This window comes from Glandiceps talaboti, chromosome 2 (genome assembly GCF_964340395.1).
Source record: "Glandiceps talaboti chromosome 2, keGlaTala1.1, whole genome shotgun sequence".
NCBI classification, from domain to species: domain Eukaryota; kingdom Metazoa; phylum Hemichordata; class Enteropneusta; family Spengelidae; genus Glandiceps; species Glandiceps talaboti.
The window spans coordinates 20,938,296-20,956,790 of NC_135550.1; the positions used below are offsets into that span (position 1 = coordinate 20,938,296).

The 18,495-nt window shown below is 33.7% G+C and overlaps 1 protein-coding gene across 1 annotated transcript in view; it reads right to left on the reverse strand.

The window, feature by feature from the left end:
• The window catches only part of LOC144449102 (ras guanyl-releasing protein 3-like), a 44,505-nt gene extending 26,430 nt beyond the window's left edge, over nt 1-18,075 (reverse strand). The window contains exons 1-5 of the mRNA XM_078139551.1: nt 18,043-18,075; nt 17,395-17,500; nt 7,368-7,514; nt 1,295-1,400; nt 724-831 (exon numbers count right to left, since the gene is read on the reverse strand). Of these exons, the coding sequence (XP_077995677.1) occupies nt 724-831; nt 1,295-1,400; nt 7,368-7,514; nt 17,395-17,500; nt 18,043-18,075 (500 nt within the window). The remainder of the gene's footprint in view (nt 1-723; nt 832-1,294; nt 1,401-7,367; nt 7,515-17,394; nt 17,501-18,042) is intronic.
• Between the last annotated feature and the right edge of the window lie 420 nt (nt 18,076-18,495).

Genomic DNA, 18,495 nt, shown 5'->3' on the forward strand with positions numbered 1-18,495 from the left:
AAATAATCAATATGCAAATCACATCGATATGGTAAGCAATTCAATATGCGAATTACATCTACCAAGAAAATAGGTACATATGGAAAATGTTTCACTAAGTAAACAACTATCTAACAATAGTTGAATTCGACAAATTTACATTTTTATTCCAACAATCTGTCTGAGTCCATAAATTCTTTCAATTTAAAATGACTACATCCATGTTTATAGAACACGGCCCCCAGAAGTATTTGACACCTGCGTGTTATATGACGTCAACACTATTTAAATTCACATTAATACACTCTTACATAAATTGAGACAGCCTTTTACATTATTACTACTGACATTTACATGTGCCTTTCTCAGGAATCCTTCATTCAAGCAGTCGTGCAAATGAGCAATTTAGAGAGAAATTGAGATTGCAACAGCTAAACGACACAAGGAGTTGTTTGTTTGTGACCCACGTAGCTGACAAACATGACTAGTTTTTTCATTTCGTCACACTGCTCTCCTTTTCACGTGCAAAGTAGGGCATGACATTCTAGATCGTTGAACTAACTGACCCGACTGTTCTTAATAAAGACGACTGATGCAAAAACAGGAGCAGCACGTCATGCAAGATGGCTTTTTGCAACAACATTCATATTCCACGCATGAACTGTAAACAAGATGGAATCTAATTTACTGGCTTGTTTTTGTTTTTTTTCAAAAAGAATTCTTGTTTACATCTGTTACACCTACCTTACAGCTTGGCATATTTGGCATCTGTAATGATGTCGTTTGCAGTCGGCATCGTCGGTTTTATGCGTACACGATGATTTACATAAAACCACAGGACAGTTTTTATATGTGTTTTAGAATTAAGGAAAGCCTAAATATTGAGCATTTGCACTGATATTATTCCAGCCAATTTGTATTGTGGCGATCCTTCAGTTTCACAGCACCAGAATTCATCTAGATGCTAGATGCACCCAATTATTCAACTTACAGTTACTGCAAACAAAGAGATACTGCTAAGAGTGCAATTCCACTTTTTCTGTTTCCCCCAAATAATATGAAAGCTGAGTATAAGGTAAGAAATCTGCATATCACAAAAAGGGCATTATTTTGTATACATCGGTTTGTTTCCAAGATAAAAGACTGCACACTACTCTGTTCTCTCACACAGCACTCTTACAAAATAAAATATCACTCTTTAGACACCAAATTAATTATTTTCTTAAAAGTCACAATACGACAAAAAAAAACATGCAAAGATTTTTTTTTGGTATTTCTGAGACAAATGAAGACGTCAAAAACAGGCAAAGGATATAAGTCAAGGAATCTCGTTGCCAGCTCTTCTGATGTAAGGAACCATTTATGCATAAGAAAAAATACCCTGGGAAATGGCGACTTGTCGACAACATCTCCATTCTCATCTGAAAAGAGGATTGTCATAAATATATTCCATTAGAAATGAACCACTTTGACCTATGCCATGGTAGGTCGCACAGAAAAATAACCTATTTCTGAATCTGAGACAGACAAGGATAAAATATTAAAATTCTTCAGCGCAACAGGATTTACGAAGAAATTTAGCAGTCTGATGGATCTGTTGTAGTCTGAGCACATTTCTTTGATCACGCAGACATTTTCTGTCAGAAAAAATCTTATTTCAATATGTGTGTAAAAAAAGAAACAATGTGATCGAGGCATAAATTATAATCTTTAACAAATTAATTTGCTTTTATCTCAGGCACAATTGCATCGCTATGCTAACACATCATAAATTTTACAGACGATAGTTTTTTATGTTATTTATGGCCTCATTTGAATTTCCCTTTCGAAAAAAAGGTTAATGTTTCCAAAAATAATTAGAAAACATTAGAAATTCTCCTTTGTGCTGTAATGTTGATGATAATGGTTTGTGTTTTACTACGTGATGACGAAGTTTGTCGCAATTAAAAGCCCCGGCAAAAACAGAAACCCCACAATGGTCGACAGATTACATGCTTGTAACGTCATACCCTTAATCATTGATGTCATGTGTTTCTACAAATACAATGTTATATACTGCCTTCTACTTCCATGCCATTTGTGCAAGCCCGAATTTCAAATTTAAATTTTGGATTTTTTTTTCAGTTTCCATTTTTAAAATAAAATGTGTCCTTGCACATCCAGAATAATGATAACCTCTTAATTCTTTGCAGCTCAATGACAATATAATGATACTTTTTGTTGCAAAATATGAGCTCGTCACCATGGCAACCAGCACATTTCAGGTCAAGGCCATGCAGGATTTGTACTGACACTGAATACTCTAGCTGCCTTTTATGAGGTAAATGAATTCATCAATTTCATAAAAGAAATTTCTTTATAATGCAGATAAAAGAACAACATCTGACCGAAAATCATTAACAGCAAACAATGCAATGAGGATTTTACTTAGGACACACAATAATACATTAGAGATTTTGCTCAGGAAATACATAATATTCTTTTCACATTCTATCACTTTAGCTTTCACGTTTTTATTCTATTTTTACATCCTCAGTGTGTTAATAAAAGTGAATACTAAAAGAAATTGGAATAACATTAACACAACAGACACATCAGTACAAATAGATTATATCAAAACACTACATGTACTTGGTCACAGACAATACGGAAAATTGACAGACAGACACAGGCAGGCAGGCAGGCAGACATACAGACAGACTGACAGGCAGACAGACAGACAGACACAGGCAGGCAGGCAGGCAGACATACAGACAGACTGACAAGCAGGTAGACAGACAGACAGACTGACAAGCAGGCAGACATACAGACAGACTGACAGGCAGGTAGACAGACAGACAGACACTGGCAGGCAGGCAGGCAGACACATACAGACAGACAGGCATGTAGACAAACAGACACAGGCAGGTAGACAGACAGATAGACAGACACAGGCAGGCAGACAGACAGACTGACAGACAGGCATGTAGACAGACCGACAGACAGACATAGGCAGACAGGCAGGCAGGCAGGCAGGCAGACAGACAGGCAGGCAGACATACATACATTCAATTTGATCATCTTAAACTGGCTGTTTCCATGTTTTATCAAATATATAAGTATGTCCTAGCATAACTGATGGATCTTTCTTTCTAAAAATGAATTGTTTTTGATAATTATAACATGGCTTGATCAAATTACCCTTAAGTTTATTTCAATTCTTATGTTTAGGTATGCATGATTCACAAGGCAAAAATTACAAAAGTGAAAGTTTAAGAGTTCTAATTGTGTGTATGAGATAAAAATGGAAGAAATGTATTTCAGGTGTTCAAAAATAGCGAGATTTATTGGCTCTGTGGTTTTGATGTCGAAACACCTGTATAGGTTCTCACAACTAGTCAATGCTTAACTCTGGGTTTGTTAAAAATACCCCAATTCAATATTAATACACTTAAGTTGTTGACTTGTCTATTAAATTTGAATACTTGGTATCTAAAATAGCATCATTATCAATTTAGTATTAAAAGTGATATGTGGTTATTTTAGGTACAGGAATTATTAAGGCTAGAGAGAATATTCAAAATGACATATTCATTTATGGCATACACACCAACTTTTTAATTTTGTGATAACCTTAATATACACATGTATTACTACCGACAATTTTCAGTACTGTAATTTTTTGTAAGCCTAATGCTTACTTGTGATTGTCTTGTGCATATTGATTGAGAAAAGTGTTGTCAACTTCATTTTATGTTGAATTCTAAACAAACATCATTTTAAATAAACAGATTTCTAATGCTATTGCTAAGATTCAAGATACAATATTTCATACTTCATTTTGTGTATGATTATAACATGTACCATCTACCGTAGCATTGGTATCGGTTCACAGAGTATAGAACATATTTTTATCTACTGTTACAAAGTTTTGATAATCACATTCAAACTGCCGATATTTCAATACACATTTCTATTTTCATTTTCTTGCATCTTTTCTTGAAATATCAAACTTGGCTGACTTTACGTAATAAAGAGAAGTTCTTGTAGTATATTTGGAGTTGTAAAGCCAGCAAACGGACTGTTTGACAATGCCCGTCAAACTGAACAGGCAAAACATTTACTTGTAAGTAATAAGAACCCTGGTTGCGGTACAAGAACGTATTATTACTATTTGGAGTTGAGGTTTTACACGTTTCTTCTATCAAACTCATTCTACATATATTAATAGCATAACTGTGAAAGTATATTTTCATAATGCTTATGATATTCAGTGATACAGAAGGAGAATACTAGTACTGCAAAAATTAATAAACCTATGGTACTGTAATAAAATATTATTATTTAACATCATCATCATTATTATTATTATATTATTATTATTATTAGAATGAACACTTAGACTCTGGTAATCTCTCTATGATAACATAATAAATGTAGATATGATACATATGATATATCATTATGATATGAAATATTTCATGATATATAAAGAGTGTTGAAATTAAACCAGCAAAGAGTTGGGGCATTAAAATCCATGTCTGTATAAAACATAGTGGTGTTCCTAACTCTTTGTCATTATATAGTCATTTGGTATATAACATGCTGAGTCATTACTTTACGTCAAAACATCTTGAATATAATACTCATATCCGAACCCCCCCCCCCATCAACAATATAAATGAAGTCATAAATTTGGATCATAGCAAAAGAATATGTTAATCGTTTCCAAGAAATCATAGGGGACCTAATGCTCGATCTATACAAGACCTTGATGAACCCTGGGACGTGGCAAGGTATAATGAAACAATTATATATCGTATCTACATTGGTGAAGTTGTCTTTACTATTGCATCGATCCTAGTATACCATGCACAAGCCAACTTATTGTCTTTGAACAGATAATATGGATTATACACCTTGGGGGTTCTACATCACGACAATCCATGTCTATGTCACTGATTATGTGATGCTTGAAATACGAGTCAAAACATTCCAAATCTCTTTATTTTCCCCTTTTTTTCATAAATTATGCTTGAGGAGATATAATTATATCATTCCCCAATAGTTTTCTTCATTCTGCCACAAAATACTCCTGACCTACAAAGGGTTTTGTCACTACTCGTCTTGTTACTCGTAGTGACAAGGCCCCTTAGGTCACTCATATTTTTCTTGGCTGAACGAGGGAATAATAACTAAGTATCGGATGCTATCTGTAAAAATAAGGCTGATAGATGACTCTGTTCTAATTAGATTAGTTAATATTAACAGTCTGTTATCATTAACGTTGTATTGCTGTGATGAATGAATACATAGATCAAGGCACTACACTATTACTGGTATATTGGATTTCAGTCTCCCAATTGCTATATCATGTGTACACTTACACTGTAATGTATAAATTATGGGAGTTATTTTGGTAACAATTTCCTGAGAGTTATTTCTGTGACAAAGATAGTGAGCACTGTATTTCATATCATATATACTAATCGGGTATCAGTAATTCCTAGTGATTTATTAAAGTAACGTCGCAGCACACACCACATGTTTCTTTTGATTAATGGTACCAATATCTGACTGGAATCTAAAATGAATTTGAAAAGTCCAGCAATTTCAAAATAATCCCAATTAAGATAACTATACATGTTCATTAGTGTTAATATTCACACCCATTTCATACTTTTTAAATTCTTACTAAAAATCAAACTGAACCTTCTTCCCTGAGCTGGGCCAGGACAACAGCTGAGTTGTGTCAATTAAGCCCTCTTGTTATTTCTGAACTCTCCCTTGAAAGAATGATATTTCAAACCACAACTGTTGTCAAAACAGGTACTATACTCAAAAATACACAGTACATGTAATTCAATTTCTGATCATTCATATATTTCATTGATAAAGGGGACATGGCAATCTGAAATCTTCAACCATCAAGCAACAAAGTAGTCAGCCTTCATTAATATAAACAGCCTCCATTAATATAGACCTGCCATTAAAAAATCCTTCGGGAAGATATACTATTTACTTGTCCCAAAAATACCATAATAAAACTATATATTGTAACAACACTTATTCAAAAAGGAGTCGTGAATTGCCCTCGTGTTTCATGTTCCTACACTAAAATGAAGGTGGGTTTGTTTGTTTGTTGAAAACTCAAAACATCTTTTGAAAAATTACATCTTCTGTAGTGTGATTAAAACAAAATTATCAATCGGTTAGAAATATGATTTAAAATATTCCTGAACAAACGTCCAAGTGTTTTCTCACCAGACATCAAATAACATCATCACAAGAAGCCAGTGTAACTGAAGGGAACTTTTTTTTCACAGTACAATAACATTGTTACTCTCAATATGGTAATTCAAATTCATTAGTTTACATAAAGTTAAAGAAAATCTGAAATAATGTTCTATTTCTTGATGGAAAAAAACACTTTATACATAAGTCTTAGTTCCAAATACCCAACAACTCAATGGTGTTGAAAGGTGTACTTGTTAATATTTCAATAAAAATGGTCCACTTCATGTTTCCAGTTACTGGAATCCATTGATCTTGCAGAAGAAGTGTTTCGCCTATGGACTTCAGGATACCTGGCTTGAAATTATCATATACTATCATGCCAATATGTCAAATTGCCTATTGTCTACACGGAGTAAAAGTTGACTGTCTTTCAGATAAGTGTGATGAATCCAACAGGTGGTTGTCTAGTTTGTCAACCTAACAACCTTTTAATGCACAGTTGAATATATATCTCAAAGTATGATATTAATAACAGTTCAAAGATGGCATATGGGTGTTCCTTTTAAAACATAATTCACAATATTGATAACACAACAATACAATCTAGTGCTATTTTTTTCTATTCTTAGGGCAGGCTCTGGTAGTCCATATTTCAAAGCATGTGATAGTCCTACAATAGTCCCAGCTTGGGTTGTGATAATGAAATTCAACTGAATAATCACAATCGTGTATTTGCTGATTAGAATGATAATAATCTGCAGAAAAAGAGCCATTTCAATTTTGGACCAGTTACATTTGCATATATTTCAATAAAAATTAAAATTTGCATATGTTAATTCCCATTCATAGTTTATTATCTTTCCTTAATAACAGGTATTTAGTAATGATAATAAACACATTCAACATTTGTACATTTTACAAAGAATGATAGATTATTATAATGTTGTCCCATACACTTTGTCAACACACACATGGTGACCTTATATGCATTGGGTGTTTTCATTCATCGACACTCCATCAAATTTGTCATTTTAACTTTTAATAATAAAAACAAGCACTTAGCCAGCAACTGTGTTGGTTGAATAAATAAAACATGTCATTGTGTTTAAATCTAGCAATAAGCCTGTATTCTGACAACCATGATTGAGAGTCAAGATGAATATTAAACTTACCGAAGCATTCCACACAAATGGTGATCAGTTTGTCAAGTGATGCAGCCTTGTACACTAACCCTGGAATCACAGGTTTGTCATCCTCAATGTAGTCTGCTATAGCCGCTTTTCCATGCCAACTGTTTGTAGCATCGCCATTTGCATGTTCTGCAACACAACCAGCCATAGTTGTAGATTAGAGTTATGCATGACATAATAATCCACTTTTAACAAGTCATTGACACCGGCGATAATTTCACTGAAGTGTTTCCACTGCCCCAGATATTCAAAGCATACAGCAAATCAATCTGTACAGAAATGCTGAACTTCTGCTTATACATTGTGTCATTCACACAAGACACATATAGACACACTGGTCAAAAGCACAGTTTGCATTTATCTCCCTCAGATCTGTTTAGTAGAACTTGTGGAACAGCTGTTCTCACTACTAGCGGTCACACACTGAATCAACTATCCAGCCAGACTACTACTGTTGTTTTGACAGCGAGTCTATTTCATAATCCAAAAATAGCAACTGCATCATTTGATGTTTGGATACATATAAGGGTACATCAATTTAGAACACTGTTAAAGTGTATGAATTATTTGCATGTGAAAATCTCAGCCATAAAACAGACCTTTCCAGGTATAGTAGAACAAAATCACTTTAATAAAACCAACATCGAGTGAAAAAATGAAAAAAATGACATAGTTATTATTACATTTGTATAAATGACAATAAAATCAAAGCAATTTCCAATACATGTTTTTTGCTTAAGTGTATTGTTACACTTGTGACTGATATGTTAATGCCAGCATTATATATCCTTGACATGTTCTGAACTTTGTCGTACGTTCCCACTACAACACAACCACTCACATTTCATAACATATCACCGTACATCAAATCCACAAATATTCCTAAATTTGAATAAAATTATATGACATGGGTACAAAAATTACAAAACTCCTGTCTTAAACTTTACGACTCTAGTAAAAATGAAAGTAAAATACTTAAATTATTCTTTTATGTTGAAAAAAATGTAGACATGATGTAGTTTACTACAAATTGATGTACCTGTACTTGCAATGACATTCAGTAAGCAAAAGTGTAGATTGGAAATCTCACAGCTGTCGTGTAGAACAAGGTAAACAATATTAGTGAAGCATAAAAATAGCAAATTAAAGGGTATAGTTGGACAAGAAGTGTTGTATAACAAGACATTCTCATCCATCACCCCAATTGCCTTTTAATAAATTACTCAATAAATGTCACTTGAACAGATCTCAAGACAAAGTTCACATAATGATGGGGAATGGCAAAGTTCATGCCATACTTTAAACAAAGCAATTATCCATTTATCTTAAGGTCATATATGAAAGTGTTCTTCTTTCAACCCCTAAAAAGGTGCCTCATTATATTATATACGCATCAATATTAATGCAAACTTTGCCAAAATTGCTGTCTTCAGCTCATTTTATTCCCTTACATTTTTACTCTTTGAAGATCACATTTTCACACTGCAAAGTTTGAAATTTATTTTTTTTTGATCAAAATATCATTACATTAAAAAAAGGTTTGAAAAAATTTACTTCTACATGTATGTGTATAGAGTGCAATAAAAGGGATATTTGGAAAGAGCAAAGCAGAGCCCAAACAAATATTATATTATATTTATTATATTATCCATGAGAGCATTCTCTTGTACTGATCTCTACCCAACGTAGATGTCAACCATAGTTGCTTTGATTACTGACAACCTAAAAACAGTCAGTCTAAGGTCAATACAATAGTTTGAAATGCAACAGTGTTGCAAAGATGTATTGTTAGTATGGTGGTGTGTTTGAAGAGCCTTATTAAGCCAATTGTTAACTGCTCTCAGGAAGACATTTTCTTCAAGAAATAGAGAATCATAGCAAACGAGCTACAAAGTGGATTTCTATTGGGTGATACATTGAGGTCAATGCAGGTTCAATTTTAATTGTGTTCTGATGAAAAAATACCATATAAAATCTGCTGTATGTTGTTTCAGGTTACATGTTGTTATTTTTTTTTTGTATTTTCTTCAAGATGTACGTTTATTTTGGTTGAAAGTGTACTAAATTGTTACTGTTATTTGATACTACACAGAGTGTCTGATACTGTACGGCTTCTTCAACATCACATACAATTTGTTTACAGAAAATGCTGTAAAAGTCACAAAACTATGTCAAGGGCTAACCCTTCATTGCTGAAAGATATCCTTATTTGGTATGGCGTATCACGTAGTTTCCTTCCCGACAACAGTCTAGTCATGACAAGAGTGACAGTTTACCATAAAATATGACCAGTTATTTGTTTGTTTCTTTGCTGCTATCCAACCATAAGCAATTGAATAGTGTCTTTACTTTCACGGTGGCCCTTTTTAGCTTCTGTCAGGGAAGGTTCCCCTTTATGCTTCTGTCTGTCTGTCTATGTGTGTGTCTGTGTATCTGTGTGTGGACATGATATCTCAAAAACTACTGCATCAATTTACATGAAACTTCCTATACATCTTGCTTATGCTAATGGAAAGAGCTGATTAGGTTTTTAAAAACCTTATATGAATTATTTTTGTATTTCTCATTACTTGATTTAAAAATGTTATCCACATGCTGATATTGCTAGGTATACAATGTAGGTGTTCATTTGCCGAATGACTATCCAGTTGCCTATCCAACCCTGTTGATATCTTTGCAATATATGCAATCATTTGGCTGTTGCTATGGGTGTGGTCATGTTGCTAGACATATTTGCATACAGTTTTTTAATTAATGCTTACTCACTTGCCTTCCAGATGTTGTTATTTAACCAAAATATACTGCCATTTGGTTGTTGCTAAGGGTGTGGTCACGGTTGCTAAGGCCAATTGTGTCAAAATGTTTTACAAGAAAATCTGCAGAATAACATTTCTAGAAACATCTCACTAAGTTTCAGTCTCATTGACCAAGTACTTTTTGAGATAGGAGTTTTTGACCAAAATTCATATTTTTGCACCTAATTTGTATATCACTGACAAAATCATTATATGCTTAATATTTCTTCATCTACATACCCCCAGGTGCATCCCCATTAAATTTCAGCCCAATCTGCTCAGTAGTTTTGGAATTAAAGATATTTGACCAAAAAGACACATTTTTAGTCATAATTTGCATATCACTGATGGGATCATCATATCATGTTGTGAACAATTCTTAATCTAAACATGCTTAAAAATGTTTCCACCAAATTTCAACCGATCTACCCAGTGTTTTTGAGTTTTACGTGTTTTTTTACCAAAAATCACATTTTTTGACCCAAATCACACACCAATTTCCCAACTAGACTCCCACATACACCCACCAAATATCAGGGCAATTAGTCCAGCAGTTTTTGACTTTAAGTTGTTTACACACATCCACACACACACACACAAACACACAGACAGGCAAACAGAGAGACACTTTGCCATGCCTATAGCACTACTGAACCATATCAGTTCAGTTGTGCTAAAAATCTCAAATTTTTTTGCACATCTTTGTGTTGACACTGACTGATGTCACGACAACCTTGGACTTCTAACAGTAATTCATTCTACTCTGCCATGATGTCTGACTGAATAAATCTGTGTGTACGATGAATAATTCAGTCAGGATTTCTCGTACGTGTTTTACTTTTTAAAAAATGACTGGTTTATAGTTTCTTTACATTACCAAAGTGACTCAATGGTACCATAAATCTCAGAAATGTATATTGATAGTATGAATCATAGATGTAGACATACTGAGATGTTAGAGTGTATGTTGTCTCTACAATCTACCACAAGATGAGATCGTGTTTTTCAAACTTGTATTTGTTTGTGTATACTATACAAGTAACCCCCCCCCCTCCCCACCCCCAATAAAGAGATGATTAAACACTGAAATATTTAGTATATTGTGTTACTATACCAACACCTATTGGTGAAAGTATTTTTATTATTATGCAAATGTTTAATGTATTTTGCATATTACAAGTCACAGGAGTTACCTGATTGATTTTCCTGTAATGGTTTTTGTTGATAAATATTTGTATTCTCCACTCATTACAAAATATCCTTTGCAATCGTGATATCTATATCCCCACCCCCCACCCCCCTCCCCCACCACCACCACCACTCATACAGAACATCTATACTTGAATGATAAATATTTGACTTATTAACAAAAAGTTGGGAGAAAGAAATTAAAATTAAAGGTGAAAAAAAATATGTCACTAAACAAAAAAAACTCGAAGATTTTTTTGCCTTAATCCACTATTTAATAATTCTTGTGTGTTTTTTCAAAAATCTAAATTTGTGCAATTTCATATCAACCCCTGACAAAATGATTATGAACAGACATATTAAAATATAAACAAATGAATGAATGCATAACAAGTGCTCTCAACAGAAGTCATACTTCGGTAACTGTACTTTCAAAATACTGTACTTTAGAGCATCAAGTGGTTTGCATTGCAATCAACCATACATGTATGATTTGAGGTGTTCTCATTAATATCTTACTTGAGCAAAAAAAAAATGCATGCCAAATATAATAACACAAATGAAATGGGTATCAGCTGATATGTGTGTTAACAACTTGCGAAAAGTATAAAGTCAACATCCATCACATCTGCAAATCCATCAAGTTTCTGTGACACGCAATATTCAAGTTTGATTTAGTACAACATTTTGGTTCAAGTACTGTCTCTGACAGGATATTTTTCTTTTCCTTTTCATGGAATCAAGACAGAATTGTGATTATAGTGATAAATTAGACATTAAATGACAAAATTGTTCTACCTTTGAAATAATACTTGCTGAGTAAAATTCTCAGAAATAACTTTTTGCTGGCTGGTAATCTCAAAATCCATTAACGATATTAATATTTGATAGATTCTTGTAAATATCTGTTGACCTTAAAGCATCATATGCGAGTAGTGAAAATGTATGTTTTTTTAAAATACCGCGAATGGCATTGTAGCACAACTGTACAGTTTTTAAAAAATGTTTATCCATATGCTAGTCCATGCTAACAATAGGTTTTCATTTGCTGAATCCAATTGCCTATCCAACCATGTTGCTATCTTTGTGATGTATGCGATCATTTGGCTGTTGCTATGGGCATGGTCATGTTGCTAGATATATTTGCATACATTTTAAATTTTTTTGTTCACCTGTGTATGAATTCCTGATATTATCATTGCAATATACGTGATCATTTGGCTGTTGCTATGGGCATGGTCATGTTGCTAGGCAAATTTACATACATTTTTTGAATGTTTATTCAATTTTCTATTAATCCCTGTTATCTTCACAATGCATGTGATTATTTGGCTGTTGCTATGGGCATGGTCTTGTTGCTAGGCAAATTTACATACATTTTCTGAATGTTTACTCAATTGTCTATTAATCCCTGTTGTTATCTTTGTGAAATACATGACCGTTTGGCTGTTACTATGGGCGTGGTCATGGTTGCTCGGGATATTTGCATACATTTTTAAAATGTTTACTCACTTGCCTACACAAAGATGTTGTTATTTAACCAAAATATACTGCCATTTGGTTGTTGCTAAGGGCGTGATCATGGGTGGGTGCTAGGGCCAATTTTGTCAAAATGTTTTGAAGAAAATCTGCAGAATAACACTTTCAGAAACATCTCACCAAGTTTCGGATTCACAGTGACCAAGTACTTTTTGAGATATAAGTTTTTGACCAAAAATGAACATTTTTACACCTAATTTGCTTATCACTCATGGAATCATTGTATGCTTAATATTTCTTCATCCATACATCCCTAGATGCATTCCCATTAAATTTCAGCCCAATCTGCTCAGTGGTTTTTGAATTATCACATTTTTTTACCCAAATCACAAACCAATGGTAAGATCATTTTGATTTGAACAATTTCCCAACTAGACACCCAAGGTAATGGACCCACCAAATATCATCATGGCAATCGGTTCAGCGGTTTCTGACTTTAAGTTGTTTACACACACACACACACACACATCCACACACACACACACACACACACACACACACACACACACACACACACACACACACACACACACACACACACACACAGACACACAGACAGAGACGCCGGGCGATCCCTATAGCACTACTGAACCTCAGTTGTGCTAAAAAATGACTATCAGCCTAAGGCTACAAAATGTATCAATACTCAAACTTCAAGCTGTCTAAATAATTAGAGCAACTGGAACAGTGAGACCTTACTCATCAGGTCATGAAATAAAAATTTTGAAATATTGTTAAAGTACAGTTTTCATCTGATAAAAAAAAAGTACCAAAGTAAAAAAAATGCAGTTTCTCATTTTTTGCAAGTCCCACTTCCACAGCAAAAAAAAAGGCAATACATTGTCTACGATACACAATGTTTAAAACATCAAAAATTCACTGCAGGAAATGCAAACAACGTCATGGCCTACTAATTAGTAATCAGTAACAATCACATGACTAAAATAAAAACGCAAACAATGTACATGTATACCAGTGGTACCAATAATAATGATGCATGAAATTTTTTTTGGTTTCCCATTCTCCATATTGCTTGCATGTACTATTACTTGACTGTATGCATTTTTGTATTAGTATCAGTAAGCATTTTGAATGAGTACAGGGCTTGTATTCACTGATGATTTCAAAATAACAAACTTCCAAGTTATGTTGTAGCTCATACAGTTATAACTACAGTACTCAACAGAGTATTTATTTCACGCTACCAACATAATTCAGGGTTCCATTTCTTCGTTCAGTATAGCAAACAGAAGAATAACCACAGATCTTTATTCACTTTGGTGACCAATTTAACAAATTTCAAATGTTTGGACTTAAGAAATGATAAAGGCATTTAACTTGGTTGGACAATTTAATAACACTGATTATCTACCTGGCTAAGTGGAAAAATGGTAAGTTTAGAATGGAGTATCAGATATAGAAATCAAAGACTTTTATATCAAAACAGCCAAGTTTTCAGAAATTGTCTATCTCAAAAAAAATAAAACTTGTATTACATGTATATGGTAAGTTGGTTGGTTGGTTCGTTCGTTCTGATGCCAATTAGCAATCAGAAGTTCAGAAAACAATGTCCTTCCTAATTTGGTTTTTACTTGGATGTCATATGCATTCCATGTGGTTGCTTTGAAGCTTATACAAAACATAAACCTGGCTGATTCTGCATTTCAGTTTTTGATAAACCTGTTAAAGCTATTACATTATAATAAGCCCACTCCTAGTAATTTAGTTCAAAGGAACAATGCTACAATAAAGTGGGAAAAATACCTTGAGGTTATTTGACAGCCTGTGTAGTCTTAAATGAATTATGAAACCTGAGAGCTGTTTTTCTTGTGGACATTAACCTAAAATCAATCAATTTTGAAGCAAAGCATTAGAAAATCTGGCTGTTATTGTGAGAGAGACAGGAATCTGTTAGTTTGGCTATACACGTTAGTTTATTGAACAATAGCAGCCATCAATATCAGTGTATCAGTAATCAATGCACTACTTGAATCATTTTATTTATGTTGTTAAATATCTTGGTACAATACATCGATAACGTCATCTTATACGTTCTACGTTCCTTTCCAGTCGACTCAATGTCAGAAAAAAAAACATGATTTTTTGACTACACAGCAATTCCGAGTACAAAGAGGAGACAACAAAATGAACATTGATCAAGTAGCTATCTCACAGTACATATGAATTATATTATACGTCATCATCCTGGCTCTCTTTTGAATTGCTAATCAGTTTATTTTATAACCTTGCTTTTTAGTGGTGGTAGTCACCTTAAGGAAAGCAAGGGTTAAGGGTCAAGGATTTTTATTTCATATAAAAAAGACAACTGCAGTTTGCATATCTAGTTAAAAACATATCTAGTTAAAAACTTACCACTTTAGTAATTGACACTGTTTATTTGAAAATTGCAGTAACATACAGGTTATTATTAGTGTTACCATATTACTTGCAGTCAGATGTTCATGATCACAGTACACGTGATTGCAACAAAATGATATAATACAACACGAAAAACATAGCGTGACATATTTCAGATGCTTTTAAACTATATGTACTCTGGCACACTGTTAAAATAATTTTTACCATTTTTTTTAATGATATGTCTTGTCATGTACACTATTTGATCGAATTAATGAAATTTTGAAAGTCAGAACTGAAAGCTACATTCCTAGGTCATAAGAACTATTAAAGAGTGCATAATGCACAGTAGAGGAAAATAACCATCTGTCAAGATATATCTGACATTCTGACTGCAACTGCTTCAGGCTTTTTTGAAAAAATGCCTCGCTTTTTGTTATTTGTCTAGTATTTCATGAATATTTTTGGATGCAAATGTAATTCCCACTGGCAATTTACAGACCTAAACCATGTAGTTGGCATTCGATAAGGACAAAAATGTCATTTCATATTGACATTCACGTATTAAAATATAAAAATGTCTCGATTTGACTTATCATTGTGCATTTCTCTTCCTTTTCTCTGGCAAGGGTTGGTTTGCCATATTGTGTCCTACTCAGGTCTTTTAATATGCACAATAGGTAGAGAGAGGTGGATTTCATGACTTGTTTGAATTGGGGCTTGAATATTGTTATTCGACATATGTTAATCCATGGCTGATCACACAACTGGTACTGTCTGAACACTCTATACATGCATTGTGAGAGACTGACAGAATTACCAGCAAAATCTATTAAATTGTTATCACTTTACAACCATGCGTTTTTTTAACAACAGTGTAAATATTTCCGCCGAGTAACATCTTACACACATAAATACCTCTGGTAATATTTCAAGTTTAAAGCTTGTAAACCTACAGTTTTAATTCAAAATTTCTCACCTAAATTTGCTTTTTTTTAAAATTGATGTACATATCAGTCACACAATTTACAAGTCAATGTTTTTAGATCATGTGACATGCTAAATGTAGGCATCATACCTGCATCATGATGTATCAGAACACCATACATATAATTTATATTTGGTGTAGAAACCTGACACATAATATCAAGGGCACCCGTACAAACTAGAGATTCATAAACAGTCATTAGTCATGTAATTCAACATACAACTTTAGTTTCGCATTTTGTCAATTTCTATGAAGCTTCGCAACAAAAGATTACCATAATTCTTTAAATCCCATTTGAGATTTTCAATGACAAAATTGCAATCCTTGGCTTTATCACGTGGCTTTCGAAACATACATGTGCACTGCACACAGCATATGACAGAGAGGTGGTCTGTATATATTCTCATGTTGTCTGTAATTGCACACATATATAAAAGATAGTATAGTTTTCTTTCCCTATTTCACTTAATTACCCGCTTGGTGTGATCATAAAACTAAGACATTAAAGTACTGTCGGTTGGATTTCAAAAAGGAACTCAATTAACGGATTCCTCCTTTAAAAAAAAATTGTGCTATAGCTTGGAAATATATACGAAATGCCCCCGTTATCCATGGCGACGGTGAAAATGATCATGCATAATTGACAACATGCATAACAAGGAAGTCATCCAGGCCACTGTATGCCATGATCAACACATCACCAATGACAATAAAACACCTTTTCATTCATTACCATGGCAATTTTACAGAAGTCATGTTTACACACCAATTCTTTTTATAATCACCATACATCTGAAAGCTCACATCATTTTTTCTTTTAGCAAAAACTGTATAATTTTATGTCCCTGACCTTCAACTTTAACATTGAGAAATACACCAAGCTAATGAAAGCTTGTCTCCCATTGTAACACTAGTACTGGCCTGGATGCATATACTTTTGAGTCTCTTTTGACACCAGAAATATCATACGTGACTTGAAATGAATGGAAGGCAATCAAGGCTTTCACAAACAAATCAAACCATAAGATATTCAGGAATACAACAAAAGAATATATCTCTTTTTTGTTTAAAGCCTGCAAAAATTTTCCTAGAAGTGATAGTCAGTTATTTATTATTATATGGATACAAAACAAATACTCACTTCGACCTCGTATTCTCTTCATTGAGCCGGACAAGGAACGAATTAATGCCCGTTTACTGGTTGTAGTTGGCCTTGGCATTTTGTTGCAAGGGGTACATCCATAGACCTATATAGAGGAATATCTATGGTGAAATTTCGCATGCATACATTTTTTGAATTTCACAATCAAATTTTGCACATTTTAGTTAAAAATGAATGAGTTGTGATTTGCAGTAAAATATATGCATGTATCTATGCACGACAAAAGAGTAAATGATGACTACACTATTTTGCAGATGAAATTCCTTGCACCTTTCTCGTCATTCTTGACTTCATTTTTGGAGTGTGAGTAGGCTCTAATTGATGAGCTTGTAGCTATTCTCTAATATTCAATACAAAAAAAAATTATTTGGCAACAACAAAATATATATGAAAAATTACCTTTAAGAAGGGGAGGGGGAGGGAAAATAACTGAGGCAAACCAAAGATGGCTAAAAATGCCCTGAGGAAATGTATTGATATTTCTGTGGTAATACCAGGTTGCTAGAGATAAGAGGTTTTTGAATGCATCACAAAACTGACTTTACACAGAGATGACGAACAAGAAATTCTGACAAAGCAAAGTTTCATGGATAACATGTATCCATGAAAACAGTACGACAGCCTTACCTGCGCTGAGAGTGGTTTAAATTCTGCTGTCATAATTGACCATGGACAGATGTTGGAAAAATCGGATAATTTTGCATGGTAGGTAAAATTCAGGCAAACGCAACATCATAGACAAACTCATAGGAGACAATGTACCATAGGGATTACTGTTTTCAATGCGAAAGAAAGACACTGGGATAAACCATTTTTCATTGTGGGTAGGATGGGTTGAAATATCATGGGGTTGTTTTGGATGTCATGTCACAGTTAGAAACAGTTGATGGTAATACAGAAGTGGTGCTGCTCATGGTGATACCAAATGTTTACTTGTGCAATCTGTTACAGATAAACTAACACAGACAAATCTATCATAAAAAAAACCAAAGGGTTACAGTTGTCTTTGTCCATGTGTGAGATGCACAATAAAATCTGTCAAGAAAATTGCTGATATTACAAAGGTTATTTCTGATGTTA